This window comes from Lagenorhynchus albirostris, chromosome 5 (genome assembly GCF_949774975.1).
Source record: "Lagenorhynchus albirostris chromosome 5, mLagAlb1.1, whole genome shotgun sequence".
NCBI classification, from domain to species: Eukaryota; Metazoa; Chordata; class Mammalia; order Artiodactyla; family Delphinidae; genus Lagenorhynchus; species Lagenorhynchus albirostris.
The window spans coordinates 79,802,114-79,827,761 of NC_083099.1; the positions used below are offsets into that span (position 1 = coordinate 79,802,114).

Genomic DNA, 25,648 nt, shown 5'->3' on the forward strand with positions numbered 1-25,648 from the left:
GTGCTAAGTCAAGTAAAAGAGAGGGAAAGATGATGCCTGAAAATTAGCACTGAATACAGCAACAAGGAGATTATTGATCTTGATGAATAATTCTTGTGGAATAGTGGTGGTGAAATTCTATTGGAGTAAGTTTTAGAGAGAATGAGAAGAGCCAGGTAGTGGAGAAAGTCAGTTCAGACATCTCTTGAAGAATTTTGCTGTTAAAGGGGCCAGAAAATAGGATGGTGGTGATTAGTGCGATTAGAGATTTTTTTTAACGATGGAAGAAATAATAAGTTTATGTGCTGATTGTAATGCTCTCACAGAGAGAGAATAATCGACAGAGAAAGAAAAATTACTGAAGCAATGAGTGTGAATAGGAAAAGCAGAGTAGTTTGTTTACATGCAGCAGAGTTTGCCTTAGAAAGGAGCTTGGTCAGCTTATCTCTAGTGAAGGAAAAGCATCTGGAGGTAGATGCTGGTAAATGGATACATGTAGTGGTACAAGCAAGGTATCAGCTGAGGGTGAGGATGGGAGAAGAGTTTAAAAACAGGCCTTTGCTATTGTTTACTAACTCCCTTGTTAGAGAGTGAGGGTAATGTTAGACCATGGAATTTAAGCTGGATATGGAGGGAAGAGAGGAGAACATGAAAGACTGAGGGAAAATGAAAAGGTAGTAGTGTCAATGGCATGCTGCCTCACTAAACTGTTTCCTGAGATCTGCTCTGTTCTTTGACCTCACATCTTTTTTTTTTTTTTTTTAATTTATTTTTGGCTGTGTTGTGTCTTCATTGCTGTGCGCGGGCTTTCTCTAGTTGCGGTGAGTGGGGGCTACTCTTCGTTGCGGTACGCAGGCTTCTCATTGTCATGGCTTCCCTTGTTGTGGAGCATGGGCTCTAGGCACGCGGGCTTCAGTAGTTGTGGCACGTGGGCTCAGTAGTTGGGGCTCGCGGGCTCTAGAGCGCAGCCTCAGTAGTTGTGGTGCATGGGCTTAGTTGCTCTGCAGCATGTGGGATCTTCCTGGACCAGGGCTCGAACCCGTGTCCCCTGCATCGGCAGGCGGATTCTTAACCACTGCGCCATCAGGAAAGCCTGACCTCACATCTTGAATACAGTTTTCTCTCTGCCTGAAATGCCCCTGTCATACTCAATTTAGATGACATATCTTTTACCTGCATCCTTACTTCCTCTGCAATGACTACTGACATAGAAAATGCTCAATAAGTGCTGAAAATTGAAATTCTTCACTTTAGTTTGGCAGGTAAGATGATTTCAAACTGGGAAGATTGTGAAGTTTTGCCTGAAGATTTTCCTACTCAGTAGCCAGTTCTAGACTTGAACACAGTGATTCTCAACTTTGTGTTCTGCTTCAGTTTGCTTATCTGATATTATTCACATGAACAGGGTGAGGGTAGCACTCTCTTCTTCTTTCCTACTTGGTACTTAGTTGGAATTCCCTTCTTTCTTTCCACTGATCTTGGATTGGTGTCTTTATGCTGCTGTGAATGGATGTTTAAACATATGACCTGCAGTGAACTTGTGAGTATGGTAACTCGCTGCCTTATAAGTTATTCTTTCTTTTTTCTTCAGTTAATTGTAGAAGACAAGTGGTTATTTTACTAATTATAGACTAATTAACTAATATAACTAATCAAATAACCATAGAATCTTTTTTAAGGAGACATTTTGAAGTCCAACTTTTCATGCTATAGTTGAAGAAATGGAAGCCTAGAGAGATTAAATGGCTTGCATACATCAGTTAGCAGAGCTAGGGCTAGAAATGCACATTTCTTAGCTCCCAGTTCAATACTTATTTTACTACCATGACACCTTTCCTGATAGGATATAAGGGCAATGACTCTCAAACTAGAAAATATGAAATTTTGTGACAGGTAATATCCTCTAAAATCATATAACCAAAATAACAGTTTAAATATGACTAGGAATCTTAACAGTCTTGAAATGGCTGTGTTTTTGCCATGAAATTGTTAGTAAAAAAAATGTGGTAGACTTGTTTTTACTATTATGGTTATATTCTGAATTAATTTTGTATAATTAAAATTGAACACATGAATCTTTTCTTTAAAAATCTGAATAAGTGAATGTATAGAGAATTTACTCTAATTTGAATATTTAAAGACTAGTTCCTAATCTTGTTTTTTTGGTTTGTTTTTAATAAACTCTTTCAGAAAGATGAGGTCTATCTTAATCTGGTGCTGGACTATGTTCCGGAAACAGTATACAGAGTTGCCAGACACTATAGTCGAGCCAAACAGACGCTCCCTGTGATCTATGTTAAGGTATGTAAAAATGGAGCAATTTACCATTTTAGTTATTATGAACAAGGGAGAGTGCTGGGTGTATTTTAACTATATTATTACATCTCATTCTGAGGGGGGAAAGCTGCAAAGTAGGTATTGCTAGAGTTTCATTAAATTTTTGTACAGTTTTAAAGCGTGAAGTCTTCCCTTTTTAAGCTTTCATGACACAGGTGTTAAAGATACTTGTCATCTTTCTGACAAATGAACTTTTTCACAGACAATTATGGGTTTTAATTTTGCTACCTATAGCACCTTTTAATTTAATTTCTTATAACCCTTATTGTGCCACAGGCTGAAATAGGAACAAGCATATCCTATAAAATTATAAAAATATGGTTATAAATATTACTGAATGCAATGTTTCATTGCCATTTATAGATACAGTGTGTCCGTAGCTGAAGTTTAAACTTTTCGTAATTTTAAATATGCACAGACTCTATTAAGATGTTATTTAATTTTTGGTACCTGATGTCAATGTCATCTTTTTTATTTGATACAACTCATGTTAGAGTGGCTTGCAATTTATCCAACATAATTATGACTGAAGTTGTGGTGGATTATTAGAAACAGATTATTATTTGTTTAACTATGACATTGTGAAAATTAACTAGGAGTTAAGTTTAAAAGTTCAGCTTTCTAAGTATAATTTTTTGCATTTTACCTTTTATACAAATACTCTAGAAAATAAAATGGCATTGATTCTGAATGTTGTGAGTATCGAAGTTTTTACTTAATAGTTATAGTTTTAAGCTTTATAGTAATAAAATGGATTTTGCTGATGGGATTACTATAGTGGTGTTAATATGTTCCTCTGTCCTCAGTATTTCCTGTAAATTGGTGATTCAGTATATTTTTGTAGGAGTCAAGACCACTCCATATGTAGACGATACCTTATGTCAGTGCTTTATCTGACTTTTAACTCTCTTTTTGTTGTTTTCACCAAGATACTGGTATCTTTGATTTGAATCATTTCAAAAGTTCTTTTCATGGTATATAACTTTGGGGTAGAGATCAGAAGGTGAGGAGTCAGAAAAATTTATAAGTGAACCAGAACACTGACCTTGGAACAAATAGAAGGTTTAAGATATACTCACTTTCGGGCTTCCCTGGTGGCGCAGTGGTTGAGAGTCCGCCTGCCGATGCAGGGGACACGGGTTCGTGCCCCGGTCCGGGAAGATCCCACATGCCGCGGAGCAGCTGGGCCCGTGAGCCATGGCTGCTGAGCCTGCGCGTCCGGAGCCTGTGCTCCGTAACGGGAGAGGCCACAACAGTGAGAGGCCCGCGTACCACAAAAAAAAAAAAAAAAAAGAAAAAGATATACACACTTTCTTCACAAAGACTGTCTCTTCACCAGTCAAGAGTCTAATTCTTTCTTCCACACAGACCCAGTTTCTCACTGTATGTTGTTTTGTAATAAAATTGAAATAAATATTCTTTTAAATTGATGTTAGTAGTCATCTAGGATCTGTTTTTAAATGGCATTTTGAAGTCTACTTAATTCTGAAGGATATTAACAGGAAGAGTGGTGTTGCTATTAATAGATTTACTGATGTCTTGATAGATCGTTGATAACAGATTTTCTCAGTTCACGTGTGAGTTTTCCCAGACCTCTGTATCAATAACCTCTGGCCCTGACAAAGGATGATGAAGCCAAGAAGACTTGGCTTCTGGTCTAAACATTGTTACTTGTTACACATGATTTGGAATACCCCTCTGAGTTTTTAAATCTGTGTTTAGGGGAAGAAAACAGGTTTGTGGTGAGATGTTAGTAAAATAAAAATTATAAAAGCACATTGTAAATTTTCCTTTTTTAAGTTATTAAAAGATGGTACAAATATAACATTGGTTAACTAAACTATAATTAGCTAATGGATAGAGAAATGACATAAAACTTGTTTAAGAAAGACTGAGTGCAAACAATCCCCAGCTTTTCACTATTCTTTTCTGGAAATCTGTTACTTTGTTTCCTGTGTAAGGACTCTGAATTGTTTGGGATAGAAAGTAAGTATTCAATGAATTTTTACTCTTTATTCCAGTTGTATATGTATCAGCTGTTCCGAAGTTTAGCGTATATCCATTCCTTTGGAATCTGCCATCGGGATATTAAACCACAGAACCTCTTGTTGGATCCTGATACAGCTGTCTTAAAACTCTGTGACTTTGGAAGGTAAGCTAGTTCTCTTTTCTTCTCCCTCCCTTCCCTTCTCTCCAACCCCACCCTCCCACCCTGTATACTCAGAATTTTAGTCTTTCATCCAGCAATTTAACTCCTAGGAACTGTTCCCTTACAGATACTCACACATTTACAAAATATTGTATATACCAGGATTTTTATCATAGAATAGTATATAAATGTCTGGCAGTAAGAAGATTACCAGATAAATTATGGTACATCATACATATAATGTAATACATGCAGCTGTTAAAAAAAGAAAGGGGAGAAAAAAAAAAAAGAAAGAAAGGGGAGGCTCTCTATGAATGGAAAATGACTGATCTCTAAGAAGTATTAAATTCAAAAAAACAAGGTCAAGAATCTACATAGTATGTTCCCTTTTGTATTCTAAAAACACAGAGAGTATAGGCATATGTACACAGATGCATAGCTTATTTTTGGAATGATACAAATTCATAATATTGATTGCTCCTAGGAGCAAGTCCCATTTGTTTATTTATGGTTTTATTTCCGTTACTCTAGGAGGTGGGTCAAAAAAGATCTTGCTGTGGTTTATGTGAAATGTGTTTTTCCTATGTTTTCCTCTAAGACTTGTATAGTGTCTGGTCTTACCTTTAGGTCTTTAATCCATTTTGAGTTTATTTTTGTTATGGTGTTAGGGAGTGTTCTAATTTCATTCTTTTACACATAGCTGTCCAGTTTTCCCAGCACCACTTATTGAAGAGGCTGTCTTTTCTCCATTGTATGTTCTTGCCTCCTTTGTCATAAATTAGGTGCCCATATGTGTGTGGGTTTATCTCTGGGCATTCTGTCCTGTACCATTGATCTATATTTCTGTTTTTGTGCCAGTACTATACTGTCTTGATTACTGTAGCTTTGTGGTGTAGTTTGAAGTCGGGGAATCTGATTCCTTCAACTCCATTTCTCTTTGTCAAGATGGCCTTGGCTATTCGGGATCTTTTGAGTTTCCATATGAATTGTAAAATTTTTTCTTCTAATTCTGTGAAGAATGCCATTGGTAGTTTGATAGGGATTGCATTGAATCTATAGATTGCTTTGGGTAGTATAATCATTTTCACAATATTGATTCTTCCAATCCAAGAGCATGGTATGTTTCTCCATCTGTTTATGTCATCTTTGATTTCTTTCATCAGTGTTTTATAGTTTTCTGAGTACAAGTCTTTCGCCTCCTTAAGCAGGTTTATTCCTAGGTATTTTATTCTTTCCGTTGCAGTGGTAAATGGGAGTGTTTCCTTAATTTCTCTTTCTGATTTTTCATTGTTAGTGTACAGGAATGCCAGAGATTTCTGTGCATTAATTTTTTATCCTGCTACTTTACCAAATTCACTGGTTAGTTCTACTGGTTTTCTGGTGGCATCTTTAGGATTTTCTATGTATAGTGTATGTCATCTGCAAACAGTGACAGTTTTACTTCTTCTTTTCCAATTTGTATTGCTTTTATTTCTTTTTCTTCTCTGATTGCTGTGGCTAGGACTTGCAAAACTATGTTGAATAAGAGTGGTGAGAGTGGGCATCCTTGTCTTGTTCCTGATCTTAGTGAAAATGCTTTCAGTTTTTCACCATTGAGTATGATGCTTGCTGTGGATTTGTCATATATAGCCTTTATTATGTTGAGGAAGTTTCCCTCTCTACCCATTTTCTGGAGAGCTTTTATCATAAATGTGTGTTGAATTTTGTCAGAAGCTTTTTCTGCGTCTATTGAGATGATCATATGGTTTTTATTCCTTAATTTGTTAATGTGGTGCGTCACATTGATTGATTTGTGAATATTGAAGAATCATTGCATCCCTGGGATAAATCCCACTTGATCATGGTGTATGATCCTTTTAATGTGCTGTTGGATTCTGTATGCTAATATTTTGTTCAGGATTTTTGCATCTGTGTTCATCAGTGATATTGGTCTATAATTTTCTTTTTTTGTGATATCTTTTTCTGGTTGTGGTGACAGTGTGATGGTGGCTTCATAGAATGACTTTGGGAGTGTTTCTCCCTCTGCAATTTTTTGAAAGAGTTTGACAAGGATAGGTATTAGTTCTTCTGTAAACGTTTGATAGAATTCGCCTGTGAAGCCATCTGGTCCTGAACTTTTGTTTGTTGGAAGATTTTTAATTACGGTTTCAGTTTCATTACTTGTGATAGGTCTGTTTATATTTTCTACTTCTTCCTGGTTAAGTCTTGGAAAATTGTACCTTTCCAAGAACTTGTCAGTTTCTTCCAGGTTGTCCATTTTATTGGCATATAGTTGTTTGTAGTAGTCTCTTATAATCCTTTGTATTTCTGCAGTGTCAGTTGTGATTTCTCCTTTTTCATTTCTAATTTTATTTATTTGCATCCTCTCCCATTTTTTCTTGATGAGTCTGGCTAAGGGTTTATCAATTTTGTTTATCTTCTCGAAGAACCAGCTTTTAGTTTTATTGATCTTTACTATAGATTTCTTCATTTCTATTTCATTTATTTCTGCTCTGATCTTTATGATTTCTTTCCTTCTACTGACTTTGGGTTTTCTTTGGTCTTCTTTCTCTCGTTGTTTTAAGTGTAGGGTTAGATTGTTTATTTGAGATTATTCTTGTTTCTTGAGGTGAGGTTGAATTGCTGTAAACTTCCCTCTTAGAACTGCTTTTGCTGTGTCCCATAGGTTTTGGGTCATCATGTTTTCATTGTCATTTGTTTCTATGTATTTTTTAATTTCTTCTTTGATTTCTTCAGTGATCTCTTGGTTATTTAGTAGCACACTGTTTAGCCTCCATGTGTTTGTGTTTTTTACAGTTTTTTTCCTGTAATTGATTTCCAGTCTCATAGTGTTGTGGTCAGAAAAGATGCTTGATACTATTTCAATTTTCTTAAATCTTCCGAGGCTTGATTTGTGACCCAAGATTTGATCTATCCTGGAGAATGTTCCAGGTGCAGTTGAGAAGAAAGTGTATTCTGCCACTTCTGGGAGGAATGTTCTATAAATATCAGTTAGAGCTATCTGGTTTATTGTGTCATTTAAAGCTTGTTTTTCCTTATTTATTTTCTGTTTGGATGATCTGTCCATGGGTGTAAGTGGGGTGTTAAAGTCCCCTACTATGATTGTGTTACTGTCGATTTCTCCTTTCATGGTTGTTAGCATTTGCCTTATGTATTGAGGTGCTCCTATGTTGGGTGCATAAACATTTATAATTGTTATATCTTCTTCTTGGATTGATCCTTTGATCATTACGTAGTGTCCCTCCTTATCGCTTGTAACAGTCTTTATTTTAAAATCTATTTAATCTGATACGAGTATTGTTACTCCAGCTTTCTTTTGATTTCCATTTGCATGGAATATCTTTTTCCATCCCCTCACTTTCAGTCTGTATGTGTCCCTAGGTCTGAAGTGGGTCTCTTGTAGACAGCATATATATGGGTCTTGTTTTTGTATCCATTCAGCCAGTCTGTGTCTTTTGGTTGGGGCATTTAATCCATTTATAGTCAAAGTTATTATCAATATATATGTTCCTATTACCATTTTCTTATTTTTATTTATTTATTTATTTTTTTGCGGTACGTGGGCCTCTCACTGTTGTGGCCTCTCCAGTTGCGGAGCACAGGCTCCGGACACGCAGGCTCAGCGGCCATGGCTCACGGGCCCAGCCGCTCCGCAGTATGTGGGATCTTCCCAGACCAGGGCACGAACCCGTGTCCCCTGCATCGGCAGGCGGACTTTCAACCACTGCACCACCAGGGAAGCCCTTGGGTTTGTTTTTGTGGGTCTTTTTCTTCTCTTGTGTCTCCACTTAGAGAAGTTTCTTTAGCATTTGTTGTAAAGCTGGTCTGGTGGTGCTGAATTCTCTTAGCTTTTGCTTGTCTGAAAAGCTTTTGACTTTTCAATTGAATCCTGCCACTCCCTTCTGGCCTGCAGAGTTTCCGCTGAAAAATCAGCTGATAACATTATGGGGATTCCTTTGTATGTTATTTTTTGTTTTTCTCTTGCTGCTTTTAATATTTTTTTCTTTGAATTTAATTTTTGTTAGTTTGATTAATATGTGTCTTGGTGTGTTTTTCCTAGGGTTTATCCTGTATGGGACTCTGTACTTCCTGGACTTGGATGACTGTTTACTTTCCCATGTTAGGGAAGTTTTCAACTATAATCTCTTCAAATATTTTCTCAGACCCTTTCTTTTTCTCTTCTTCTTCTGGGACCCCCATAATTCGAATGTTGGTGCATTTCGTGTTGTCCCAGAGGTCTTGAGATTGTCTTCAATCTTTTCATTCTTTTTTCTGCTCCTCAGCAATTATTTCCACCATTTTGTCTTCCAGCTCACTTATTCGTTTTTCTGCCTTAGTTATTCTGTTATTGATTCCTTCTAGTGTCTTTTTCATTTCAGTATTGTGTTGTTCATCTCTGTTTGTTTGTTCTTTAGTTCTTCTAGATCTTTGTTAACCATTTCTTGTATTTTCTCAGTCCATGCCTCCATTCTATTTCCAAGATTCTGGATCATCTTTACTACCATTACTCTGAATTCTTTTTCAGGTAGATTGCCTATTTCCTCTTCATTTATTTGGTCTTGTAGGTTTTTACCTTGCTCCTTCATTTGTGACATATTTTTTTGCCGTGTCTTTTTTTTTTTTTTCCCCTAATGAGTGGGATTGTATTTCTGACTTACTGGTTGTTTGACCTGAGACTTCCAACACTGGAGTTTGTAGGCTATTGGGTAGAGCTGGGTCTTGGTGCTGAGATGAGGAGCTCTGTGAGGTCTCACTCCAGTGAACATTCCCTGAGGTCTGAGGTTCTCTCTTAGTCCAGTGGTTCAGACTTGGAGCTCCCACCGAAGGAATTTTGGCCCAACCATGGGTCGTGAACCAAGGTCCGGCAAGTTGCCTGGGGCAGCAAAAAAAAAACAATAACAAAGTAAAAAATAAACAGATATGTTAGGAAGAATATAAAAATAAAAGTATCGATGAATCAACAGCCAGAAGGCACATCAGTACCATAATAGTAAAAAAGAGGAGGAGGGAAAAGAAGAAAGAAGAGAAAAGGGGTGGGCGGGGGGAGGCCTTGGCTGTGGAGGGCAGGACCTAAGCAAGGGTGAGGTTTGGGCGGTGGGCAGGGCTAATGCTCAGGACTGACAGGGCTGGAAAAGGCGCTGGGGGCTGTTGGGGGTGGGGCTTAGGCTCAAGGAACAGAAGGGACCCAGGTTTGCCCCCCAGCCCTGGTCTCAGAGGGCGGGGGACCTCACAGGGGAGCCCAGCAATCTTCCTGGGCTCTAGTGGGTGGGGCAGTTGCCCTCTACTCCTCTCCCTCTCTTCCTGGAGGGCCCCTCCCGCCTGCCTCTCCTGTTCTCCCCTAGGCCTCCTTCCTATGCCCCCAAGGACCCACGAGACCTGGAGGGGCCTTTGGAGGGCAGGGGATCGGTCTGGGAGCTCAGCAGGCTGCCCAGGGCCCCAGTGGGTGGGGCAATCGCCCTCTGCTTCTCTCCTGTGCCTCCTTGGATGGCTCCTCCCGCCTGCCACTCCTCATCTCCCCGGCCTCCCTCTTATGCCCCCAGGACCCACATGGCCTGGATGGGGCTGTGGAGGTGGGGTACTGGCTTGAGAGCTCAGCAGGCTCCCCAGCCCAAGTGAGCCAGGCGATCACCCTCTGCTCCTCTCCTTCTCTTCCCAGAGAGTCCCTCCCTCGTGCCTCTCCTGATCTCCCTGACCTCAGGGGCACAGATCCTGTCTGACCTCCACTTCTCCTCCCCCCTCAGTCCCCCTACTTCCTACCGGTTTACTTTGGGGTTCCTACTATCTCCTTGGGCGTTAGTGTCCCCCACCAGCGGCCGGCAGGCACACTAGTTGTGGGGAGAAGCTAATTGTGTCTTCCCACACCACCATCTTGACTCTGCCTAGTTCACTTTTAATAACTCTGATAACGAAGCTGCTTTTTATGTTTTTAACGGCTAGTTTGAGCAAGTAGAGTTTGGGATACACTTTGAAGGTAGCTCTATCAAGTGGCATTTCTAATATTACCTTCTTTATCACTGAATTTTCTGAGTAAATAATTGGAATCGTCTTGTTAATTTAGAAAATCTTTATAAGGTAGAAAGGTTTTATCAGTTTTGCTGAAAAAGTGTCTTAATTTTCATGCAGCCTAAAAACAGGGATTAGTGTTTATTAATTTATGAAATGGCTGCTGTATGTCAAACCTTGGTGAGAATGTTAAAAAATAAACTGCCTCCCACCTTCACAACTTGTGATGAAGGAAGACCAGGTTATGGTCAGACTTATCATTGACCAGAAATAAATGGAAGAACAGAAAGCCCAAACTGAAACCTTTGTGACTACTTTCATCTATCTCTACTCTGATTTTCCCGTACCTTTACCTAAAAATTTTTTTTTACCTTTTCTGTGACTTACTTTTTTACTGTTTTGATTTTGTTGTTTGTATTTATTTCCTGTATTTATCTTTCCTATTATTGTATGTCAAAATGGTTAGCTTCTGTAGCAGTTTATTTATTTTAGTGTGTCTTCAAGTTATCTTGAGAGGTACTTCGAAAGAAACTAATTTTAATATTTAAAATACATGCCACAAAGTATTTGGGAAGGAAAGTTGGATTAAGAGAATGTGTGATTTAACTTACGACAGTGGAATTAGAATTCATGGACTGTGAATTATCTCTGCCCTACAGGAAAGGGCCTATCTTTTTTTATTGGATAACGAATGCTTAGGCAGTTAATAAATTGACCAAATGGTGGAAAAACATAAAGTAGGTTGGATCTGCAAGCTTTGGGATACTTACTCTGAGTCAGAAGTCAAATTTTAAGAGAGTGGCCAATTTCTTACCTTTTTAAAAAACATATTGGGTAAGCAGTATTCATTCTTATATTATAATCTATTACTGTGCTTTTTGGTGAGGGGAAGTACTGCTCATTTTTCTGCCCTTTCTTCTTTGTATTTTAAAGGTGGAATTCAGGGAACAAGAGCAGAAGAAATTCAACATTTATCATTTTGTGATTTTTTTAAAAATCTTTTTCCTCAGGTGACAGTTAACAAATGCATTCTTTAAAAGTTACTGTTCTTTTTTCAGAGTGATATGTTAAAATTATAAGTTTGTTTTGTCAGACATAGTTATGGTTCATATTTTCTTTTTCTTATATATTGCATGATTGGAATTATGGGAATCTTAGATAAACATTGTGTTGCGAATGCGAATGATAGCAGTTTATGATAGCAATGATACGGTTTAGATTTCATTTAAAGAATTTCTGCTTTTGATTTTTTTATTAGTGCAAAGCAGCTGGTCCGAGGAGAACCCAATGTTTCGTATATCTGTTCTCGGTACTATAGGGCACCAGAGTTGATCTTTGGAGCCACTGATTATACCTCTAGTATAGGTAAGTAATGGACCCAAATATAATGGCTTGTAATTATTTATTGCATCTTGTTTTTAGTAATTTAGTATTACTAATCTGTTCTTAAATATAAATATGCCTTGAAATATATTTCTTCTTAAAGATTGATATGCAAAAATGTATAGAATTTAAGATATATTTATTATTCTACTTTTACGTTTCTTGTATTATAAGCTACTCCTTTGTGATTTCTTTAGGAGTACAGTTATTTTTAACTTAAAATTGTAAATAAATTCTAAGTATCTTTTCTAACTTAAAAAAAAAATTCCCCTGAAATATTCCCTTCTGAGCTTGATCACCAGTTGGAGAATTTGCATCAATTAAGTTTATGATTAAAGTGGTAGGATGACCATATTACTGATACTCCTGCTGTGCTGTCTCAGTTGGTTATTTAAGTCTGCTCAAAAGGAACAATCTGATTTTTTCATTAGTAGTTTGGACAAACCCACCAATTCTGTAGAATTTGTCACCAAAGATCTTTAATGATAGAAGGAATTGAATAGAGACAGTTTGCTTCATTCTTTATTGACCTCCTCTTCTACCTCATTTTAGCCCACTAGTAGTAGTGCACATACAGAGTATGATCAGTTGGACATGAATAGGAAGCTAAGAAAGGAGCAACCTTAGGGTGGCATGCAGGTGGAGGTCAACTTTATTTTATTGTTATATATTGCTTCTGAAGAGAATTCCTTGGTCCAAAAGCATACAAATACAAAACAAACAAACAAAAAAATGCGGTTTGCCTCTTTTATTTATTTATTTTTTATTAATTTATTTTATTTTTGGCTGCATTGGGTCTTCATTGCTGCATGCGGGCTTTCTTTAGTTGGAGCGAGTAGGGGCTACTCTTCGTTGCAGTGCGTGTGCTTCTCATTGCGGTGGCTTCTCTTGTTGTGGAACATGGACTTGGTGTGCGGGCTTCAGCAGTTGTGGCACGTGGGCTCAGTAGTTGTGGCTCGCGGGCTCTAGAGCACAGTCTCAGTAGTTGTGGCACACGGGCTTTGTTGCTCCGTGGCATGTGGGATCTTCCTGGCCCAGGGTTCGAACCCATGTCCCCTGCATTGACAGGCAGTTTCTTAACCACTGCGCCTCCAGGGAGGTCCTGGTTTGCTTCTTTTAAAAAAGTCATGATCATATTACGTGACATATTAAGGCATGTTTAACATAAACCTTTAACCCTCTTAAGAGTATATTACTTCTGTAAATGTCCATGTGCCTAGCAGTTCTTTGGGAATACGTCTCACAAAAAAGGCCAGTGTAATCTGTTTCCTCTACTAGGAATCAATTTTCTGGATATTATGAGTACCTGCTTTCCAGTAGCCTCCTTTGCTTGACTAAAACCAGATTCTGACGTCCTAGGCGTAGGACTCACCATCGGCCACTGATTCAGCTGGGACCTTTTGAAACCTAACAAGCCTAGATTTGGCTTTCCCTTTTAGATTTAGGATACTTGCTTCTTAAGACTCTGGAAAATTTATAAATAAACAAAAATAAATATATTTAAAAGTGTTCTAATACAAATATATTTTGGAAATATTTTTAACAATGGTATTAAAAGTGAAAGAGTAGCTGGACAAAATCAACTTGAATTTCTTAAATGAATTTTCTGTCATTATTTTTCCAAGCCAGTAAAATGTAGTCATTGGAGCAGGGATTTCCAATTCCTTTTTTTTTTAATTTAATTTTTATTTTATCTTGGAATATAGTTGACTTACAATGTTGTGTTAGTTTCCAGTTCCTCTTATTAGTGCATCTTACCACATCAGACTGATTAAATTATTTGTTGTCCCCATGCCATTCACTATTCTTCTCCTTCCCTACTGGTAGATGGAAAACCCAGCAATGATTTATGTTCATCTCCCTAAAACACTTGTTTGGTGATTCATACAAAACCCAGGAATCCAGAAACTGAAAATTAGCTTTTTCTTGCAGGAAGTCTTAGGTAGTGGGCTCTAAATAGAGTGCCCATATAATTTATCTTCTCATTTGGTAATACTTTTAAGAGAGAAAGGGGATGCTCTTCATAATTATCCCAGGACGGTCATCTAGACCAGGACTATCGTGGGTAAGCCAGGATGTACGCTTTATTTTTTTATTTAGTAAATTTATTTATAAATTATTAAAATTTATTAATTAAATTATTTTTTAAAGTTTTCTCTCAAGATTGAGGTTTCGGTTTTGACTTAAAAGTGAATTATATTTTATAATTTGTAAAATAAAATGTATTCTTCTCTCTTTGCATTTTAAAATATTCATATATTTAAGCACATTTTTCTGTCAGTCATATTACAAGACAAAAGTTTAACCATTTAAAGTATTAAAATTTTTTTCTCAGAAATTTTCATTGGCCTACAACCCTGTATATAGGAGATTAAACCCTTGCTTTCTGCTACTCTGTATAAGTACCTGCCAATGTGAAGAGATTGTATCACTTTGACTTATTTTTAAGTATAATAAGTAAATAATCATGTGCTATGTTTTCATTCTATAATCCCTGTCTTGGTTCTTGAAGACTTGAACATCTGCTATTTGATAATTAAATAGATATTACCCTTTATTAGAATATTCTTATTGTCCTGTTTCCTGTTTAGTAAGTTTAACACAATTTTTAAATGCATTAAGGATAGTTTGATGACTTTTTTCCCTCTGTTTTAGATTATACAATCTTTTCCTTGTGATATTTCTCTGACCAAAGTAAAATTAGAAAATGTATACAGTTTAATGCAACTTAAACTACAGAGTATTAATAAGCTTTTTTTTTTTTTTCTTCAGATGTATGGTCTGCAGGCTGTGTGTTGGCTGAGCTGTTGTTAGGACAACCAATATTTCCAGGGGACAGTGGTGTGGATCAATTGGTAGAAATAATCAAGGTGAGAAGATTGAATCAGAATTTTTGAACTGGAAGGAATCTTATTGCTGTTTTCTAAGAATCCATATCTCTCACACACTCATGAAAAACTGAGGAAATGGAGAACGTGATCTAAGATCACATAGCAAGTTCAGCTGTGGAAGAAATATAAGAACCCAGCTTTTGCTTTCTAATTGAGTTATTCTTTTGTTATGTGATACTAGAAAAGCTATTTTGGCTATCTGATGCAAGAAAGGGATATATCTGTTATTTAAAGTACTTAAAAGCAATAGATCACTAAAATGTATATAAACTGAATAAAAACCCAAGCTATGTCTGTTTTTGCTCACCATGTGCTCTCTGCTCATAATACTCTGCTGAGCACATAGGAGATGCTTGTATTTAGTCAATATTTAAATATTTATAAAATGAAAAAGTGAGTATATATGACTAGATCACTTGATAGAAGCAGAATTTTTACTTATAATTTAAGTAAGTTTTTACTTATAAATTTACTTATAATTTTATTTATTAGGTCGGTCAACACCTTTATTAACAACATCAGATCCAAAGTATTATTATTTTGGAATTCATACTGTCTCTTAAGAACAGCAGCACTGACATTTTAAAGTTTTTAATACTTGAGATTTTAAATAAGTTCTCACCTCCCCCCCCTTTAGTAATATCTAGTGTCTCTGTATTTAGACCACTAGATTGGTTGATTCTAAGGTTATAGTTTGTCCAAAGCAACAACACCTACTGTCTATTAGGCTTTATTCTTAATTTTCCAAATGTTTCACAGAAGTGGAAAATTGAAAATCTCCTTAGAGTTTATGTAGTCCAATTCTCCATCCAATGAAAGAACCTTCATAGTTACATTCCTGACAGATGATTTTTCAGTGTTTTCTTGAATACTTCCAGCATCAGGTTGCTATTTTGGAATGCAGCCTGTTTTGTATCTGGACAGCTTGAATTTAGTTTTCATTGTGCTGAGCCTCAGCAGCTTATTTATTTATTTAAAAAAATTTTGTATTTTATATTGGAGTATAGTTGATTAACAATGTTGTGTTAGTTTCAAGTGTACAGCAACGTGATTCAGTTATACATATACATTATCTATTTTTCTAAATCTTTTCCCATTTAGGTTATTACAGAGTATTGAGCAGGGTTCCCTATGCTATTAAGTACGTCCTTATTGGTTCTCAGTAGCTTTTTGTAGTTATACACAGGATGGTGATTAAGTTATTTTAAAATCCTTGTACTTAATTTATAAGAATATGTTACTTTTGTTTTTTTTTTTTTTTTTGCGGTATGCGGGCCTCTCACTGTTGTGGCCTCTCCCGTTGTGGAGCACAGGCTCCAGACGCGCAGGCTCAGTGGCCATGGCTCATGGGTCCAGCCGCTCCGCGGCATGTGGGATCTTCCCGGACCGGGGCACGAACCCGTGTCCCCTGCATCGGCAGGCGGACTTTCAACTACTGCGCCACCAGGGAGGCCCAGAATATATTACTTTTGATAAAATGATTTTGCTAGGTATCAGTGTATACAAGTGTGGTTGAAAACACCCATGTGTAATCAAGAATTTTCCTTACTATCTATATAATTTCTTATGATTTGCACTTGAGATCACTGGTATTTTGCTGTCTTTTTGTAGTAACCATCTTTTAGTTTCAAATTGAAGCTTTAAACTTAGTTCAACAGATCTCCTTCCTTCCTGATTCCCATACTACACTCAGATCTAAGTTCAGATAGTTTGATTTCCTTGTTTCCTAAACGCCTATGTATTCTTCATTATTATTCAAATTAGTATTCTAATACAGGAGTTGGCAAACTTTCTATAAAGGGCTAGATAAAATATTTTAGGCTTCGTGGGCTAAAATGAAAGTTAGGGATGTCTGAGATATATTGGATTGGGCAAAAAGTTTGTTCAGTTACTGAACACATTGTTCAGTAAAGTTCTTCATGAAAATGAAAAATGTGCCTTTTATTAGTACTTAAAACCGAACGAACTTTTTGGCCAACTCAATATAACAAAATTTCCACATATTTTTCATTGATGAAATTCAAGTCTACTAATTAGAGGAATGGATTTCTTTTGAGGGGGCTATAACATTTCTCTTAATTGGGGTTCAAAGTCAGTGTTTCGTATCATCAAATTGATTGCAAATGTTTATCTGTAAAATCAATTCTTAGTTCCTGGGCCCTTCCTACATAAACAGAGATTGGGCCATAGTTTGCTGACCCTTAGTCAGTACAACCAGTCAGCATTTCTTCTATCCCCAGGCTTTCAGTTGTACTTGAGTTTACCACACTACAATTCTCCTGGCGTATTGATATCCTATTTGTCATATATGTTTAGCTTATTAGAACTGCATCATTTCTCTACTGATTATAGTTTAGAACTGTGTGATGGTTTATTCTTTGTCATTAATTTTAATGAATTCATACAGGACACAAACGAAATTGCTTAGGAAGCTAAACTGAATATCTGTGATAAATCCTATATCTCATATCTTACACACCTTTAAGTCCAGAACTTATTTCACCACTTCTTGTCAGTCCTTGTAATTCAGTTTTCTACTAATATTGGTCTGTGCTTATTTAATTTTAGTAGAAACTGTCAATTTGTTATTGATGGTTTAAGACTTCATTTTTATATAGGGCTTATTTATTGCAAGTTTGTCCATGATTAATTTGTTGTAGTAGGCCATCTCTAAAACAAAAGACTCTTTTCATTTTTATGTTATCTTGTCATCTTGCATTTATACGTAGTCATCACCTACTGAAGTTCCAAGATCACTTTCTATAGATGTTTTGAAGATGATATAATGGAGTTAACATCCCAGGACAGTTTGAGATATCAAGCTTCTCAGTCCCTTTTACAGTTTTAAGCAATACTACCCAGGATAAATGATACATCAGTATTAGTTTACCACCCATTTGGTGACCTAAAGTTATACATTATACTAAGGTTAATTAATAGACATTGTGTTGGGGTGTGTGTGTATGTGTGTATAGTATAGCTCTAAAGCTTATTGCATGGAGGTTAATAAACTTTGTAGAGATTTTGTGTGTTTAAGTTAGCTCTAAGTCTTGTTGATCCTGTCTGTGTACTTTACATGTTGAATATCTGTGATGTTTCATTGAAATAAGAACTCTTAACTAATTCTGATATAACTGTTCCAGTTTTCCTGATCTAAGTTGTATGTCAGAAAAGAGTTATATAGGTTAGCTTTCAAAGTTAAATGTATTAAGACATTTTATATTTTAAGCAAATATTGTCATTTCTGCTAATCAGGACTTCAAGAATAGATTTGAGTTTTCCGTGAAAAGTGGTCTCACAGTTGCCCAACTCAAGTCTCAGTTTTTTTGAGATGTTAGGCATGCACCCTTAGTCCTTTTGGTAACTAGGGAATCTATGTTACTGTTCCTTTCTGCTCTTTCCATTTTCTCTCTTGAAAGCCTCATGGGTATTCCTCTGGAGTAACTGGAGGTAGCTGACGCAGCCCCCCCACACCCCTGCCCCCGGTACGATAGGTACTCTTCTCTCTGATTTTGAGTTTATGCAAAAAGTGAACAATCGTACAGCAAACTTCATAAATTATAAATGGTAGAATTACCTAATTATTTTATAAACTTTCTGAGCAGGGACTTTCTTTTATTGTTGTGTTTTAATATCCAAGGACACCAAAATAGTTTTCAGTAAGTGTTTAAATTGAATTAATCTACTAGATCATTGTTCATTCATGAATTTGGAATTACCTGGGAATTAATAAGAAAAGTTAGTGTGATTGTTGTTGTATATGTTGTTTACTAAATTTTATTGGCTTGGACGTCCATGCCAATAATTTACAGAATGAATAACACAGAGTATTATTTAAGCTGAGCTAACTTAGCTTAACCTTAACCTCCCTACTTACCCTCAAATAAGGCTTTTGAAAAATATTTAGAATAAAATTAAAATACATCTTCAGAGTAAGTTAAAAGTGTAAGGCAGAATGGAATAGAAAGTCATGAGAAATCATTTTTAAGCATGAAAAACACTTAGCTTTCTGAAGTTGATTTCATACATAGGATTATCAGATCAGAATCTCATTATGCCGGTTAATCTCTGAGTATCAAAAAATGCTTGGATTTTCAAAGAGAGAGATTCTGTTTGGGGCTTCTCAGATAATAAGATTTTTTTTCTTAAATTCTTCCTTAACAGTACTAGTTAAAATACCCTTAAGGAATATTTGATGTGGTTTCAGATACCTGGATAAAGATAAAACATTTTGGGATAACATCAGTCAGGAATTTCACAAACCATAGGTTCAGTGATATAGCATTGTCCTTTGACACCTCTGCCATAAGTCATAGCAGTGGGGTTAAAGAATCTTTTGAAGACTTGGAAAAGGTAGTAGTTTTTAATATGATTACATTTTTATAATTATATATGCTATAATTTTATATGCTTAATGCAGAAAATATACCCAGACACAAATGCAAAGAAAAGAACAAAAGTAATCACTTTCTGTTCTGGTACATCATGAAAAATAACTTCTGTGAATATTTTTATACACCTTTCTATGCATATGTATGTTAAAACAAAAGTGCCATCTGTTTTGTAGACTTTTTTTTACTAAATAATTAAATGTATTTCTCATGTGAAGAAATGTATGTTGACTAAGTGATTTTTTTAATGACTGCATAGATTCTATTGTAGGTTCTATTCTGAATTACATAATTGATTCTGAAAAGAATAATATAAAGTGGTAAACTATTGCTTTTGAAGAGAAATTCCATATTTAGCTTCTCAAAGATTTGATCATTAACTTCCTTATATAAATGACAGATGTCCCCAAAATTCCCCAGATGGATTGAAGTTGAAGCAGTCTAGGAAATTCTGGACCTGGGAATGCTGTAGGTTTTACTAATAGTTTCTTTTCCCCCTCCAAATTTTAAAATGTAAATTTCAAGTAAGGAAAGGCAAGCTTCAGTCCAGAGTTGAATTTTTGGATTAAAATATCACAAAACTTAATATTTGAAAGAAACCAACCATTTTGTAGGATTTCAAGTTTTAAATGTAATAATGTTCCTAGAGATATACTTTGATTTATTCCGTAAACATTTACTTGTGCTTTGTAATAATATGACCCTTTCTTTCTAATGGAAGAGTTTTAAAGGCAGAAGTAGAGTCCACCGCTAGATGATAGAATTTCTCTATAGCTTTCATAACTGTAGTAACTAGCCTTTTAAATTTGGATATATCTCTTTTAGAAAAACATGACATTAAACATGTAGATCGTTTTTTCTTTAATTTTTTATTTTTATAGTTGATTTACAACATTGTGTTAGTTTCTGGTGTACGGCAGAGTGATTCAGGTATACATATATATGCATATCCTTTCATGTTCTTTTCCATTATAGTTTATTACAGGATATTGAATATAGTTCCCTGTGCTATACAGTAGGACCTTATTTAATCTATTTTATATATAGTAGTTCGTATCTGCTAATCCCAGACTCCTCATTTCTCTCTCCCCCATTGGTAACCTTACCTCTTTGGTAACCATAAGTTTGTTTTCTGTGTCTGTGAGTCTGTTTCTGTTCGTAAATAAGTTCATTTCTGTCATATTTTAGATTTCACATATAAGTGATATCATATGATATTTGTCTTTCTCTTTTTGACTTACTTCACTTAGTATGATGATCTCTAGGTCCATCCATGTTGCTGCAAATGGCACTATTTCATTCCTTTTATGGCTGAGTAGTATTGTTTTTTGCGTGTGTATATACGTACACCATATCTTCCACATCTTTTTTATCAATTTATCTGTTGATTTCATGTCTTGGCTGTTGTAAATAGCCAAGGTTGCTTCCATGTCTTGGCTGTTGTAAATAGTCCTGATATGAACATTGGGGTGCAAAACATACTTAAATAATTTGTTATAAGGCAATTAAAATTACATAATTTCCCTTTTAAAACAACTTTACTAAGCGATTGTTTAATTTTCTCTTAGCAATAATTCAATTTAGATATTTGTGTAGCTCTTACACAGGTAAGAGCTAGTAAAATCTTTAGCAGAAACTTCAGAAATTTGAAAGTAAAAAACAGATCCAAATAATCTTTTGATTATGTTATTATAGCTAAGTTAAGTGGACTTCATTTCTTGTGACGCCTATCAGTAGAAAAAGATTTATCAGTGGAGAGTGGGATTAAGGAGAGAGAGGGAAAAAGGAGGATTTTCACTTTTTACTGTCTGTGATGTTGATTTTTTTTTTAAACAATCAGCTTTTTGAAATCCCAGAAACTATGAAAAAAATAGATGTTTTCAGTTGTTTTGTGCCAGAATCTTTTGTTAGGAAACAAATAAAAATAGTTACATAGAATTAAGAGAGCTGCATTTTATTACAAATGTCTGTCTAAATCATTGTTTTCCTGGTCTTCCAGTTTGACTGATGGCTCTTTGCAGTATAATTTATAGACAAATAGATCAGTGATTATCTGGCCCCTCAGAAGTCTACATTTTCGAATATTGGTAAGATACTGCTAATTATAAAAGCTACCACTCAGTGAGAACTTCCTCTGAACCAGGCACTGGGCTAAGCACTTTACATATATTACCACATTTAATCCTTACCTTAATCCTAGAAGGATGATAATGACAAAGATGAGTACCACTACTGTTATCTGGGAGGGGTTGGGTGGTAGGAAAATCCTGTCTGATTCATCTTTAGCTAAATTGGTGTCCTCTATTCATGGTATTTTGTAGCTCTGGGGAAAACAATATGATACTTAATGTCAACTTGTTGTCTAGAACCCATTAATTTAGTATATTTTTAAATATATTTATTTATTTTTGGCTACACTGAGTCTTCGTTGCTGCACGCGGGCTTTCTCTAGTTGCAGCGAGCGGGGGCTACTCTTCGTTGAGGTGTGCAGGCTTCTTATTGAGGTAGCTTCTCTTGCTGCGGAGCATGGGCTCTAGGCGTGTGGGCTTCAGTAGTTGTGGTACACGGGCTCAGTAGTTGTGGCTCACGGGCTCTAGAGCGCAGGCTCAGTAGTTGTGGCACACGGGTTTAGTTGCCCCGCGGCATGTGGGGTCTTCCCGGACCAGGGCTCGAACCTGTGTCCCTTGCATTGGCAGGCGGATTCTTAACCACTGCGCCACCAGGGAAGTCCCTGAATTTAGTATTTTTAAAGTATGACCACAAAATAAAGGAAACAGCCCCTAAATCTTATTGTAATGAATATACGAAATCAGTTTGTGATGTCTTTGGACTAGATTTAGTTGTGCTTCATCTAAAGCAATCAAGGTTGTAATAGTGGATTCCTTGCTTTCAAGTACAGCTCAGTGTCATTTTCATCATCTTTGTTTAGCAAATAGTTTAACTTTCAATTATCTCCGTATTATGAGTTGTTTAGCACCTGTGTGTGCACTCTCTCCTGGCTTAAAATTTTCACCATTAAACAGTCTTTCAGACAGAGGTCTCAGATATTAACTAAATCAGAATTTAATAAGTATAAAATACTTTTTTTCCTAAGTTTTTTGACGGATCCCTGACGTATCTTTGCTAACATGCATTTGGAGCTTAATCATATGTTACCTGGTGATATTTCTTGTGCTGTCATATCATAGAGCTCTTGCGTTGTTAACAGACTGCAGGGACAGCATATTAAACTTAGTTCTCTCTCCTTTTTCCACTCTCCGTAACAAGTAAGCACACCCCATTACACATTGTGGTACACATTTTTACTTGTAATGTATCATTATAATATGCAATATATAAAAAATTTTATTGCTTTTTTCATTCTTGTATTATTTGTTTAAATGTTTCTATGTTTATTACTGACTAGAGCAGCAACTTTTAGTAGCTTTTGGATCATGGACCTCTTTGAAAATCTGTTCATAGCAATGGACTCTCCCCCAGAAAAATGCAGTCATGCCAGAGTTTTGCATATGATATCAGGTGAACTTTGGACTTTCTGAAGCTCATCCAGAATCCCTAGCTTAAATATCCCTATACTAGTACAAGGAACTATGGTTACAATTTATAGTAACCACCTGCAGTATAAATATTATGTACATAATGTCAACGTTTTAAAAATAAGTGAATGAGGGCTTCCCTGGTGGCACAGTGGTTGAGAGTCCACCTGCCGATGCAGGGGACACGGGTTCGTGCCCCGGTCCGGGAAGATCCCACATGCCGCGGAGCGGCTGGGCCTGTGAGCCATGGCCGCTGAGCCTGCGTGTCCGGAGCCTGTGCTCCGCAACGGGAGAGGCCACAACAGTGAGGGGCCCATGTACCGCAAAAAAAATAAATAAATAAAAAATAAAATAAAATAAAAGTAAAAATAAGTGAATGAGTAAATGAGTATTAGAACAATCATTTTAATGTAAAACTCCTCAACTACATCTTTACATTAATATGTTGTACATAGACCAGAAGAAACATCAAGTTGTAAGTAACTACTATGAAATTTTACTGACTCTACAGTAATACTAATACTTGGTTAAATCTCTGTGCGCTTATATGTAAGTGTGCCCAGGCACAGAGAAGTCGTTTTCTGGCAATGTGGTATAGTTTAGCTTTTGACTTGAGAATAATGACATCCATTTGAAATCTTTAATTTCCCCAAAACAAGCAGTATAAAATGATTTACTAAGTTGCCAGGATATGTTTTATTTATGCAAAGAATCTTTTTTCACACAGACCTAAGTTTCATGACATTGTGACCTCAAAACTGTTGTACTGATAATTACATTTTACAACCCGAATTACTCTTTGTGGGATATAATACACTTCATGTGTCAACTGCAGATTCTTCCGCATGGTTGCATTTTGAGTTCTTTGGTGTGTTTGCTTAATTTCAGGGTCCAATATAAAGAAACAATGGAATCTTGTAGAGGGGCATTTATTTTGTTAAAAGCATACTGATTGATATTTCATATTTATAAAACAATTTTTATATTATTGATACATATATAATAGAAGGAAAACATGAAGAAAATCTTGGCATGTGGTGCTATGAAGAGCTATAGTGTTAATGATTCTCAAAAGAAGCAAGAGCTGGGTGATGTGTGTATAAAATGTTTACGTGTCTCAAAGCGGAGTGTGATTTTTAAAAGTTTGGGAAATACAGTGAGGTTTTTTTGTTTTTTTTTTGACCAAAGAGATTCTAATCCCACCCCTAGCCCCTTTTCTCTTTTGTACTCCTACCTTGAGCATACCACTATGGCTGAGATTCACCTAGGAAAAAAAAGGCCTTTGACTCCTGTGAATATGTATTAACCAAGAATGACTTTTTTACTTTATGTTGAATAATTTCAATAATCAAAACAGTAATCACCTTTTTCGGGGGGAAGGAGGGTACTTGTTGCCAAATATAAAATTTTATTCAGGAAGAAAAAATGAGAGTCAAAACAATCTTTAAAAAAAAGAGTAAAGTCATACTTCCCATTTTTGAAACTTACCATACAGCTGCAGCAATCAAGACAGTGCATATACAATGGAATATTATTCAGCCAGAAGAAAGAAGGAAATTCTGCCATATGTGACAACATGGATGGACCTTAGGGCATTGTGCTAAATGAAATAAGCCAGAGAGAGAAAGACAACTACTGCATGGTATTCCATGTATGTAGAATCTAAAAAGAAAAGAAAAGAGTCAAGTCATAGAAACAGAGAGTAGAAAAGTGGTCACCAGGGACTTAGGGAGGTGGAGGAAATGAGGAGAGGTTGGTAAAAGAGGACAGACTTTATAAGATGAATAAGGTCTGAGGATCTGATGTAAAACATGGTGGCTATAGTTGATAACACTATTAAATGTTCTCACCAAAAGAAGGAAGGAGGGAAGGAAGGGAAGAAAGTGTGAGGTGATGAATATGTTAATGAACTAGATGGTGGAAATCCTTTATATGTATATAAAATCACAACTGTGTACATTTTGTATGTCTTACAATTTTGTCAGTTAAACCTCAAGAAAGGGTTGGGGGAAGTATAGTACTGACATGAGTGTAGGCATGTAGATCAATGGAGTAGAATTGAGAGTCTAGAAATAAACCTTTACATTTATGGTCTGTTGACCTTTGACAAGGGCAGTTCAACAGGGAAACAATAGTCTTTTTAACAAATGATATTTGGGCAACTGGCTATCCATATGCAAAAGAATGAAGTTGGACACCTACCTCTTACACCGTATACAAAAATTAACTCAAAATGGATAGACCTAAACATAAGAGCCAAGACTATAAAACTCTTAGAAAGAAACATGGGTGTAAATCTTTGTGACTTTCAATTAGGCAGTGACTTTTTAGATATGGCACAAAAAGCACAAGTGACAGTAGAAAAAACAGATACATTGAACTTCATCAAAATTTTAAAAATTGTGTTTCAAAGGACACCATCCAGAAAATTAAAAGACAGCACACAGAATGGGAGAAAATTTTTGCAAATCATATATATGATAAAGGACTTCTATCCAGAATAAGGAACTCTTACAGCTCAATGATAAAAAGACAGCCCAATAGAAAAATGGGCAAAGGATCCAAATAACATTTCTCGAAAGAAGACGTACAAATGACTAGTAGGCACACATACAGAAAAAAGATGCTCAACATTGTTAGTCATTAGAGAAATGCAAATCAATACCATAATGAATACTACATCACATTCATCAGGATGGCTAAAATAAAGACAGACAATAACTAGTATTGGTAAGGATGTGGAGAAATTGAAATCTTCATACATTGCTGGAGGGATTGTAAAATGGTGTGAACAAAAAATGGTTTGGCACTTCCTCAAAATACTAAACATAGAGTTACCATATGACCCGGCAATTCCATTCATAGGAATGAATTGAAAATATTTATCCACATAAAAACTTGCACATAAATGTTCATAGCAACATTATTTATAGCCAAAAAGTAGAAATGTTTCAAACATCCATCAGTTGATGAATGGAT

At 36.0% G+C, this 25,648-nt stretch overlaps 1 protein-coding gene across 6 annotated transcripts in view; it reads left to right on the top strand.

The window, feature by feature from the left end:
• Positions 1-25,648, top strand: part of GSK3B (glycogen synthase kinase 3 beta) — a 201,218-nt gene that overhangs the window by 116,466 nt on the left and 59,104 nt on the right. For all 6 annotated transcript variants that reach the window (XM_060150526.1, XM_060150525.1, XM_060150521.1 and 3 more), the window contains exons 4-7: positions 2,170-2,280; positions 4,338-4,468; positions 11,727-11,833; positions 14,624-14,721. In XM_060150526.1, the coding sequence (XP_060006509.1) occupies positions 2,170-2,280; positions 4,338-4,468; positions 11,727-11,833; positions 14,624-14,721 (447 nt within the window). The remainder of the gene's footprint in view (positions 1-2,169; positions 2,281-4,337; positions 4,469-11,726; positions 11,834-14,623; positions 14,722-25,648) is intronic.